The 12,634-nt window shown below is 38.5% G+C and overlaps 1 protein-coding gene across 1 annotated transcript in view; it reads right to left on the minus strand.

Moving 5' to 3' along the window:
- CPA6 (carboxypeptidase A6) overlaps positions 1 to 12,634 on the minus strand; it is a 236,602-nt gene that overhangs the window by 139,720 nt on the left and 84,248 nt on the right. The window contains exon 2 of the mRNA XM_054590232.1: positions 4,722 to 4,797. Within this exon, the coding sequence (XP_054446207.1) occupies positions 4,722 to 4,797 (76 nt within the window). The remainder of the gene's footprint in view (positions 1 to 4,721; positions 4,798 to 12,634) is intronic.

Here is a 12,634-nt window from a genome sequence, read left to right on the forward strand (position 1 = left end):
TCTTCCTCACAAGTTTCCCAGTCAATTAAATCATCCAGTTGGATGTTTGAGCTTTTCTGCTCCTAGGGACCACAGGTGTCAGAAGCGCACCAAGGAGGGTCAGAGAAGAGGGCAGGCAGCTACAGCACAAGGCTGAGGAGGGAGATTACACCTGGAAAGGGCAGCAGCAAACTTCATAGCCAAGCAAAGGAGAAGTGTTGAAACCTTCCTCATATGACTTGAACTTTCTCTCAATGGTACCTGACAAGCCAGCTAATATTTTGAGGCTATGTTTTAGTTTGAAACAACGACAGACCTTAGAATCCAAGGCAGTTTGTTTTTAATCATACAGCTTTCTGATGAGAAAAGTGGAAACAGAAGCATCATTAATTTTTCTTTTTCTTTCAACAAGGATGTGTAGATTCTATGACAAGAACTTGTTCTGTGATCTTACATAAAGACTTTTCTATTCCTTCAGAGCACAAAGAATTTATGAAGAAATGTGGGCAGAACAGTGTTCAGACTCTAATTTTACTCACCTGCAAACTGTTCCCCTTTCGTTATAACTTTATTTAAATCTTGGCTATGCTCTTAATCAAAAATTTAATTGATTATTGCATTCTCAATCCAGTTCTCCGGGGGTATGGTTTTCTGTTTAACTTTCTTGTTTTACTTCTTCAGCAAAACCACAAAATTTAATTAGGAAAGTAACTAGCTTTGTAACAATTCCACATCTAATTAGCTATGCTGTGACTGTAACTCCTCAGATTCTGTCAACGTTACACATACATTTTGCATTTGTTCATATTTCAGATAAGACATTGAATTTACAGCCTAAGCATGTAGTCTAACCACTTTTCACTTTTCCAGAGCTCTTTGGTGTTGGTGAGTGAAATCAGAAAACTTAAAGCATTCATATATGCTATTGAACTAAAAGTCATCAAAGGCCAAGATGTAGGGTTGTTAACTTACTGTGTTAGTTTTCTATTGCTTCAGAGCAAATTAACCACAGCAGCTTAAAACAACAGCCACTTATCATCTCACAGTTCTATAGGTGAGAGGTTCAGCACAGCTAGCTGAGTGTTCTCTTAGAGGTTTCACTTCACCAAAATCAAAGGTCAGCTGAGCTGTGATTTCACCTGGACCTCAGGGTCATCTTTCCAGCTCATATGGTGATAGCAGAATGTAGTTCCTTGTGGCTGTAGAAGTGATACGTCCATTTCCTTTCTGTCTATGAGCTGGAGTTGACTCTTACCTTGTAGAGGCCATGGGCATTCCTGATTATGTAGCTCTCAAGGAAAGTTCACAACATACCAACTGAGTTATTCTTTGAGACTAGTAGGAGCACTTCTCTGACTTCTTTCTCTGTGAACAACTGGATAACTCTCTACTTTTAAAGGGCTCACTTGATCAGGTCAGGCTCATTCCAGGTAACCTTGCTTCTGCCACATAACATAACATGTCAAGAGAATGACTATCTCATCCTACTCACAGTTCCCACCCACACTGAGAGGAGGGATTACACAGGGCACACCAGGGGGAAGAAATCTTGGGGCCATCTTAGAAATCTGTCTACCACACTGTACTTCAGAAGAAAAAAGGCAACTATAGGCTTCCTGACGAACCTTCCTCCCTTCCCCTGGGAGGCAGTGCACAGGTGTGTGAAGGAGCTTTAATAATGGCTCTAATTCAGTCCCATCAGCTCCACAGGACACGAAGTCACAGGCAGTCATATTTTTCTTATCGTCAGACTGCTTCCCCTGGCTGGCCAAAATTGCCACTTTTAGTAGTGCAAGTGAATCACTCAATGAAAGCATTTACATTTAAAACAACATCAAGTTAACTTTATCTTTTATATCAAAATTTATTTAAGTGCAATGCCTCAAACTTCAGCCCAATAAAACCATTTCTTCAAATGAAAGTAAAGTGGTGAAAGTAAATGAAGAAATGTTCAGAGAAGAGTAAACATAGCAGGCACAAAACCTCTATCCTTAGAAAGACCTGCTTGCAAGGTGGGCCTTTAGCTGGCCTCTGGGAACCTAGATTTTTAGGAGAGTTTTTACCACTCTAACTGAGAAGAGTGGCTAACTGTGCCTGAACTGTGTGTGTATAAACAACATAGTTCATGCTGAACACCTGCTTTCTTTCTGAGAGCCTGGAATTTTTGTATGTGCTAGGCTGAGGGGTCTACACGGACTAGGCCCTGGTAAAAACCCTGGGCCCTAAGTCTCTAGTGAGCTTGCCTGGAACACAGATTTTCACATGTGTTATCACGGCTTGTTGCTGAGGCAGTTAAGAACATCCAACATGACTCCACTGGGAGATATTTCTTGGAAGCTTGTGTTTGGTTTGTTCTGGACTTCAACCCATGTGCTCTTCTCTTTGTTGATTTTGCTTTGTATCCTTTTGCACATAGCTGTGAGTTGGCGTATAGGCTAAGTTGTGATAGTTCTCCTGCAAATCACTGAATCTGGGGGTGGTGTTCCTGACTCAGAAATAAAGTAAACGAATGCATGATAATGTTCACACTGCATCTAGGCTCCATTGCCCAGCAAACTTGGCCTTCACTCTTCCCATCCTGAAGATTTCAGGGGTAATAGCGGCACAGGCTGCCTCACCTGGGTTCTAGAGTGCTTGGCTCTGTCTAGGTGTATGTTCTAATTCCACCCTGTGAACTGGGGCAAGTTACTAAACCTCTGTCTCTCCCAGGTTCTTCATCTGTAAAATAGCAATAATAATGGTACCCAGATCATAGAGTTGTTAAAATTAGGCAATTTCTAGGAAGCACTTGGCACTGTGACAGCATATAGTGACTAAGAGGGACTAGTTGTAACTTTGGATGCAATTCTCTGTGGGGTGGAATCCTTAGAGCACTGTCTAATATCAACTCCCTTTCTCCCTTCGCTCTCTCCCTCTCTTTCTCACCAACCCCTTTTCCTCCCCTCTCTCAGGGACATTTAAGCTCCTCCACATCCAAACCATTTCCTACCTTTTCCTTCCCCCATAATTACCTTTCCTTCAGGACTGAATGAATACAATATGCAGGAATGCTTTAAGTGTGTACAAAAAAGGGGTCCACTATAAATGTGTTGTCCTGTGTCCACAGTGTCTTAGCTATAGTCAACATCTTTCAGTTCTATTCACTGTGATTTACAAGAGTTTGTCAGTAAACCCCACAGTCCTCACTGATGTAATTTTATTGCTTTTGATAATGATAAGTGATCACATATATAATGATGCCATTTCATAACTTTGTAAATCTTATCATGTAATATATTCACAAATTGGGGGGATGATCCTAATTATTTTTTCCAATATTTGGTTCAGAATATTGAACCAAATGCTGGTCCCCAAGATGTACAGTGGCTATTTTATTTTTCCAGTGGTGTATCCAAAACACAATTGCAAAGGAGAAGGAAACTCCTACCTGAAACAGGCTTTACTTGTTTGCACCTTTTGAGGCCCTGGTGGATTGTTTAGATAGTGTTCAGATATTGCTGCTGAAAAGGTTATAATGGGGTTGATGATCAGACATGTCCAGAGGATGGTTAATGTCAGTATCCAGAGAAGAGATTCCTTTGAGGAAGAGTGGTGGTTTGGGAGATGCCCAGAAAGCCTAGTCTCTCTGGAACTGGATAAAAATCATAACGCTTTGCTGATAAGCTCCTGAATTCTCACTCCAGGCCCTTCTAATGAGACACCAACCTTAAATTGAATGTTGCATGGATAGGACTGGGAATGAGGAGGAAGAAAGAAAATCAATAAACTAGGAGTTCAAAATTTTATTTGCAAATAAACTCAATATTTGAAGGGAAGATGTCAAAGAGAAAAATCAAACCAAAAACAGAGAACCCAAAGTTTGATCATTACAAATGTTTCCAGAAGACACTGAGTCCATCCCTCCTCCCTATTCTTCATCCCCTAACACTTTCTCCAGTTCAATCCAGGTAGGATTGTACTCCATGTTTTTCTATTCCATAGTGATGAATAAGTCCTCCTTAATAATCTGCTTTGCTTTCCAGGAAAATGATATACCAGCACATTTTATGGGCTCACTTCTCTTCTTGGAAGGTAGGCATGGAAAAGAGCCTATCACCATACTTCTTATCATAACTCTTTAGCCAAAGCCAACACTCAATTATATGCAGTCATGAGGAATGAGAAACTCTCCAACTCTAAAATCCATCAAATCCATCAAAGATTGAACAATCAGAGCCCTTCAGCCTTTGCCAACAACATTCTCATATCAAAACCCACTGAAACATAGCAAAATTAATTAACTTCAATTTTGTAGCATTTATTTTCCTCAACTCACTTGTGCTTGAAGTTTTAATTAGAAGAAAAGTGTCTAGATGATCAGCAGAAAGATTTCAAGAGGGAAAAGTGAATCTATGGAAAATTATAAACTAAATTCACTCATTCATTAAAAAACAACACACTTACTGAGCTTCTAGGATATTCCAGAAATTACTGAAGATACAGTGAGGAACAGAAATACATGAGCTTTCTCATGAAGCTTACATCCTAGTAAGGGAGATGGAAAATAAATAAACTAGTAAATATAGATAATGGGTCAGATATATAATAATACTTTGACTAACTTAACTGCCCTTTAAAAGTGCTTTCAAGTTCTCATAGAATTTTCTTTCTTTGGCTAATTAATTCCAATTATTTAGCTCCGGCAAGCAAAGCTCTGTAAATAAATTACAAACACAATGATCAGGAAGTGGACACTCTTTTACCTTAAGCTGGTGGCATATTTTCTTCAGTGCATATGCTTCCTCTTCTGTAGTGGGGATAAGTCTTATCACTTTATCACTGTAAGAAAGAAAAATGGTGATATTTACCTTTCAAAAATAAAGATTTAGCCGTCTCTATCTTTTTACTTTAAAAAAACCTGCCTTTACACTTAAGAAAAAGAGCAAAATTTTGGACTTGCCAACAGGTATGTTATCCAGTTCGTGTTACTCTCTGATTGCCTTGGTCTTTTTTTCTCTGCCTTAAAACCATTTATTTTTTCATCAGCTTTTGAAGATTAAAAACTCACCCTTAAGCAGAAAAAGGCCAAAAACACAGGCAGAGTGGCAACGAGGAAAAGAACTCTCAGGAATACCTCAGAGCAGATACCAAAAAAGAAAATTCTTGATGACAGAGGGAAAAAAACAGGATTTTTTTTTTAACTTAATGATGAAAAAGAATGTGACTTTCAATGAGAGGACATATGGAATCCATACGCTATGGAACATTCCTGGTTTGGATTCTTCCCGCACTGAGGACAAGTGAAGATAAGCCCATCTTCATGGGACATCTTATTTCTCTACTACAGGGCTTCCCAACTGGCATGTGGGACCAAAGTGGAGGGCCACCAGTTGTTTACAGGTGTGCCATGTGACGCTGATTGATTTGTAAAGGGATAATATTAAAGCAATTTTATAGCCATTAAAATTTTACCACAGTTGAAATTATATTTGAATACTCTCTTAGGGTCTTTCTGTAAAGATCCTGAATTGACTAAGGAGACTGGAAGTGTCATGCTATCCACTGGGGAATTATCTTTGGTAGTGACCTCTTCCTCAGGTGTGCCAGACAGGTACTATAGTTTTGTAGTATGTCATAATGAGGACGGGTTGGGAGGCACACTCTAGTGTATCATAGTCACAGTTGTCAGTGTGTTTTGCATGGAGTAGACACATTAAATATTTATTAATGGGTTGGCATTATCAAATGAGATCATTGGAGAATGATCTTATCAAAGGAGAGCACTGAGAATTCTTGGTTTCTAGAAAAAATTTAGGAAAAAAATAAAGAAAGAACAACAGGGATCAATATATTTCATAATCCTCTATGGCATTGTATAATGACTGAAGGTAAAGTAGTATATCATTAAAATCTTATATATATAAAGCACAAACAGAAACTCTAGCTGTCCCCTTACAACTTCTCTCTCTAGCCTGAAAGGTGTAGCAGAAAGAGGATGCAATTTGCATGCTTTTCCACCTGTAGACAAAAAGTTTCCAAAGTGAGGTAACGTGAATAATTAGGACATTGAGGAGGTTACCAGATTCTCTGGACATTGATTCTTTAGGGCTATATGTCCATTTCCAATTTCTTTCGCTTTGTTATTTCAAATGATCCTACTATACCTTTGTTAGGCCTATGAATTAAAAGGTCTTTGGCTTGCTGATGATAATGCAGTATGTTTCAGGCACTACTACCCTTATCTGGCTTTGTAGCTTTGGTTTCCTCAAAGTCACACAAAAGAACCTTTCACTATCTTTTTCTGGAAAGAATGAAAGGAAGTAGAGAGAAAGAAAAAACCATCAAGTCACTGTAATGTAACTCCAAATATGACCTTTAGATTTTAAATATAATTGCATCTTTTCTCTTTTTCATTTCTGGTCCACAATATGCTGACCTTTGCTCTCCTGGCGTCATCAGGCCCTGGCCTCTCCTACCTGACCCGGTATAATTCTTGGCTGAGGAAGACACTTCTGCTGGGTGATATGATTGTTTCTGAGGGACGGATCACTTGACACCTGGCTGGAAAACACTGCCATCAGGGCCCTGTCAGCTCCCCAGGAGTGCAAAGGAAGCCATCTATAGTTGTTTTACAACTGTGAGAAAATTTAAAACATTTTTAACCCTGAAAGTGAAAACTCAGCTTTTTCATTTTTATTAAAAAAACATCACTTCATCTCAGCTTGTAGAAATTCTCAGGTACAACTTGAGAAATGTGTTTATTACTGCTTGATTACCTATCAAAGAACAGATAATAGGGAATCTATTTAGAAAAATCCATAAAATGTCTTACCTTTTTATAAGCTAATAAATTATAGCCAAACCCAACAAGAACTCTTTATACAACATGTAAAACCAAATGACCCCCAACTGCCCCATTTGTCTCATGAAGTGGAAAACTTACTCTCCTTAGATATGATAACTAGCCATTTTAGAAGTGAACAATAATTTGGTAACCCAGGCTTCAGGTAGTGACATAGCTACTGGAATTTAGAAAAAACTAGCTGTAAACAAGTATCAAAGAAGGTGAACTGAGAGGCTTTCTTTCTAATTTATCAGTTTTCAACCACTAGGTGGCAACATAAATTTAAGACCCCTTGTCTACCCTTTGGGATTAAGATCAAAGGTCTGAATATGGCTGAGGCTAGAGAGACCCTGGACAGCAAGCTGCTCATTTGTACACGTGTTTGTAAACGAGGTATTTCTAACTCAGACAGCCTATATAAAGTTGTCAGAGAAAAAGGGTTGTTTCTATTTACATCTTAATGATGCACTATAGAGGCAGGATATCCCACATAAGTAAACTGCCAGTACTTATATATTTATATTTACTCATGATATACTTAGATTTTGTCCCTTTGCCTTACAGAACAAATGTTGTTGTGTTGCTATAATACTACCAACAAGTTGGTTTTAAGTTAGATTACTAATCATTATGTACAGTAGCAAGCACATGGATGAGGTAACCTTAAGTAAATGCAATCAATTTAAAAAGTGTGTAATGAGAATGTATGCATCCAGAGAAAAGAATGTGGCAAGAGAACGCCATCTCTAACTTCTATAGTCCGTCTGGGCCTCAGGGTCCTCGTGGTGGGATGGACTCCCACTCGCCTGTTCATTTGACAGTTGCAGTGCTGAGCTGTTTGAGTTTGGTGACTACCACATTCACTGCTGCGCCTGGGCTGTGGGACACCTGTGGAAGAACATCTCTGTTTATTGGCAGCTTGAGAGTCCTCCTCAGCCTGCTTTTCAAAGACATGGATGTGCCCTGGCTGGTGTGGCTCAGTGGATTGAGTGCCCACCTGAGAATGAAAGGGTTGCCGGTTCCATTCCCAGTCAGGGCACATGCCCGGGTTGTGGCCCAGGTCCCCAGTATGCGGCACATGAGAAGCAACCACTCGTTGATATTTCTCTCCCTTCCCCTCTCTCTAAAAATAAATAAAATCTTAAAAAAAAAAAAAAAGACATGGATGTGAAGCTCCAGAGTTTTCCTCTGGCTCTGGAATGACCTTTTGCAATCGATCCCGTTATTAAACTCTAAATTTTTTCTCTATGAATCTATGGTAGATATCAATGGATTCATAAATGTCAAATATCAGAACATTACAGAGGATATGGAATAATGAAGTTCTCCTCCAGTTCTCTTCCAACCTTGACCTTCCATCCTCCCTTAGAGCCTTGTAAATAGTTCCTTGTGGTTCCTTCCAGACTTTCTCCACACTGACACAGCACCCACTGATGCACACCAGTCTGCTTTATGGCATTTTAAGATATGAATTTGCTTTAATTTTTTCTTAACATGTTGATTTTAAAATACTAGTTTTTAAATAAACAGCTGGATTCTATATACTAATAATTTGTTTTGGAGTTTTATCCCCACATTCATGCAGAATTTTTTTAAATAAACTTTTTATAAACTTAAAAAAAAAGTTTGTTTGCATCACCCTTGTATGATTTTGGTGCCAGCATTATGCTGGCTTCATGGAATTAATTGGGAAATTTTCCACCTTCGTAAAATGCTTTGACATTTTAAATGACACAGCAATTATATTTCTGATTGTTTTGTAGAATAGACACACAAAAAGGTGGGAGTTCCTCTTCCTTTTTTTTTTTTTAATTTGGGGGTTTGATATCTACTTTCTTAATTCTTCTGTGGATATTGGTCTATTCAGTTTTTTTTTTCCTGGGCTTTTGGAGTTAATTTTGGTACTTAACAATTCCTGGAAAACTACCCATTCACTTATATAAAGTATATTAATATAAAGTATATTAATTTAAAGTATATTAATATTAACTATTAGTTAACATATTATAATCTAAGGCACCTTATCTTTATCTGTAGCTTTGTCTTTTTTTCTTGTCCTAATGTTATTTGTGTTCTTTTTAAAGTTCTTAATCATACTTTCCAAATTTTTTTTTTTTTTTGGTTTTCTTAAAAGAATCAGTTTGTTTTTATTGATTGTCTCTTTAGGTGCATATGTCATTAATTTCAGTCTCTATCTTTATTCTGTACTTCTTCTTTAGATCTATTTTATTATTCATGTTTTAATATGTGATATTATTGATGTTCATGTCTAATAGCTCATTAATATCAGTTTTTAGTTCCTATTTACTAAAGAGTTATTTTAAAGAATGTTAAAAATTCTACATTTACCTATTAAATATTTAATTATGCTATCTAGATCTTCTCTGTCCTTATTTCTTATCCACTAAAACTGACAATTTTTGATAGAATTTTATTTAACATATCTATTGTGATTTTGGTTTGGCCAACTTATTTTTTAATTTAAAAACTTGATTCATATATTTTGATGATATGTAGCTATATAAGTGCTTATAACTACTATATCTTCTGGATGAAATAAAACTTTTATTCAAAACATAATGTCTTTTAAAAAATCCTTCTTTGGCTCATCTAATGCTCTTTACCTTGAATTCCATTTTTCCCATTATGATCAGCAGTTTTGCTTTTTTGTAGTTTGGTGGCACATTTTGCCTATCTCTTAGGCTTTTTATTCCTGATGTGTCTCTTGCAAACATCACAATGCTAGATTCAATTTTTTAAAATCCAATAAAAGACTTTCTGACTTTTCACTGGAGAATTTTACTTATTCATATTAGTTATAATACATAATATGTGTGGACTTATTTATTTGTATTTGTTATGGGTTCTTTTTTCCTGTGTCTAAGTGTGGATATCTGAACTGCCTCTTTTCAAAATTCATATTTTGACATCTCAACCCCCAGTACCTCAGAATGTGACTGTATTTGGAAATAGAGTCTTTGAAGAGGTGCTAAAGTTAAAATAAGGTCATTAGGGTAAGCCCTAATCCGATATGACTGATTATCCTTAGAAGAGGAAGAAATTTGGATACAAACAGGCACAGAAGGATAACCGCATACAGACACAGGGAGAAGACGGTCATCTACAAGCCAAGGAGAGAGCCCTCAGGAAAAAACAAAACAAAACAAAACAGCAAAACAAAACAAAAAAACCCAAAACAAGCTTGCTGACACCATGATCTCAGTCTGCTTGCACCAGGACTGTGAGAAACTATGATCCTGTTGGTTTAAGTCACTCAGTCTATGGTCTTTTGTTATCAGAGCCCTAGCAAAGTAATGGACACCCTGAGGATCACAGCTTAATGGTTATGTCCCCAGGGAGCTATTCCTCGATATCTGGGTGATTTTACTCACCTCGTTCCTATATTCTATCAATATTCACTGTAATTATATGTGTAATGGCTATCTCTCTCATTAAGCTCTGTAAGCAGGGCACTCAGTACATTTTGGGTAATTCTGTGGGATGCTGGCTTGTGAGAGTGTGTCTGCAGCATGGTTCAGAGCTTGTCTTGGGGGGCCCAGAGCCAGTTTTTTGTTTTAATTGCAAATGCTACAGCATACGGAGCGTAAATCAGAAGCCCAGGCTCTGCATGGTATTTTCATAGGGACCTCCAACCCCTCAAATCCCTAGTAAACTAAAACCTCCCTCAGTTTACCCAGCTGCAGGGTGGAATTTCTTGATACTTTGAGGCTCCCTGCTTTATGTAGAGACTTGCTTCTATCTCTCATTTCTCCCATTACAGGCATTGGAATCCCAGCCTTGGCCTTGAGGGCCTCTTTCAAAGTCCCGACTCCCAGAATGACAAGGCATCAGCTTTTTCTTTCCACCTAGCTTTGTTTTTTCTCCCTAAATGTTTGGCATCTAGAAGTTTTGTCTTCCTTCCTTCCTTCCTTCCTTCCTTCCTCCCTTCCTTCCTTCCTTCCTTCCTTCCTTCCTTCCTTCCTTCCTTCCTTCCTTCCTTCCTTCCTTCCTTCCTTCCTCCCTTCCTCCCTCCCTCCCTCCCTTCCTTCCTCCCTTCCTTCCTTCCTTCCTTCTTCTTCTTTCCTCCCCTTTCTCCTTCCTTCCTACTTTTTCGTCTTTCTTCCTTTTTCTTCCTTTCCTTCCTTCCTCCCTCCCTCCCTACCTTCCTCCCTAGCTCAGTTATCTGCTAAAACAAGTAACAGACGGTAGAAGCACATGCTGTACTCTGGAGGCAAGTTGCTGGTGCCAGCTGTATGACCTAGTGCAATGTCTTAACTTCTCTGTGCTTCAGTTTTTTTAGCTATGGATTGGAGAAACTGGTACTTAACTCAATGGCTATTGTGAGAATTAAGTGAGTGTGCACATCAAGTGCTTAGAATAATGCCTGACACATAGTAAAAGCTATGTAGATGCTTGATATTATTACTTTTTTTCACTTTATCCCATATTTATACTTCGAGGATTCCTGACTGTCCTCCATGTTCCCTTGTATTCTAACCTATTGAATGGAAGAATAAATATAATTTCCTCAAGAGGAAATTACTAGTAACAGACATCCTGGGAGGCCTCTGAATGTATGGCCCGTCTGTAGCCTCTCTTCAAGTGTCCTTTGTTTGGTATATTGTAACTCCTTCCCCTGGAACCATAGCTAATTTGACACCTGATTTAAAGGCAGTTAGTGGCCCTGGCCAGTGTGGCTCAGTTGGTTGGAGCAGCTACCTTTTAACCAAAAGGTCGCAGGTTCAATTCTCAGTCAGGGCACATGCCTGGGTTGCATATTCGGTCCCTGGTTAGCGGACCTGCGAGAGGCAACTGATTGATGTTTCTTTCTCATACCATTGTTTGTCTCCCTTTCTCTCTACCTCCCTTCCCCTCTCTCTAAGCATGTCTTCAGGTGAGGATGAAATAAATAAAATTTAAAATAAAAAAAAAGGCAGTCAGTGGACCATAAGGCAGAATGACAAGTGAATCCTTCCCAGTTGGGCTCATTCTACTGGACAGTGACTGACAGCTGAGTTTGCACTTGAGACAAAAAAAGAAAATAATCAGTGAGTTTGCAGTAGTAGGAGCGGTGGCTGTAGATTCAGGTAACAGCCAAGTTCCCGTAATGGCAAAATTCTCCAGCAGGGAGCACAGGTACTTTGCCCTGGTTTGGGAACAGTCCCCATTCTCCCTTGTCCTTCCTTATAGTAAACATCTATCATCTCATGCCTGCCTTTTCACGTTTAACAAATACACTGTTACTCAGAACATTCAAACATCAGGTACGTCGGTTTTAAATTCCTATCTGCGAATTACTGGATTTATATTCTCTGATCCATTTTCCCCCCTCCATTTAGGAAAAAAATAAATAAATAAAGCAAGGCCGATTCTAATCTGGGCTCCACCACTTGCTGTGTGCTCTAGTCCAAATTGCCGAAACATTTATAGCCTACAATTCCTATTTCTTAAATTGGGAAAAAAACAGTACATTGTTGTTTAAGGTTTTTGTGAAAATTATTTCATTTGGTCACATTTTTTAAGATCACGTTAAGGGCCAGGCATGGTGCCAGGTGCTGGCAATAGAGCAGTTACTGCCGGTGGTGGGCTGACAGTCATATTCCCAGGGATATTATAACCTCTCAATGCACAGTAGCTGCTATTATTATCTCGACAGGAGAGTATTTTTCTCATTCTTTGGAACTTAAAGCTAAAAGCAGATGCTTCTCCAAGTGTGCTTCCCTGTGAACATCAGAACGAAGAAAACATGATTTAATATGGAAATTTTTCACCTTTTTTGTTGTTCCTGGTGGTTTTGTTTCTTGACCTTTTCCTAAGTATTTAAATCTCATT

This window comes from Pteronotus mesoamericanus, unplaced genomic scaffold (genome assembly GCF_021234165.1).
Source record: "Pteronotus mesoamericanus isolate MK-2021 breed Mesoamerican mustached bat unplaced genomic scaffold, CSHL_Meso_final scaffold_174, whole genome shotgun sequence".
In the NCBI taxonomy this organism is placed as follows: Eukaryota; Metazoa; Chordata; class Mammalia; order Chiroptera; family Mormoopidae; genus Pteronotus; species Pteronotus mesoamericanus.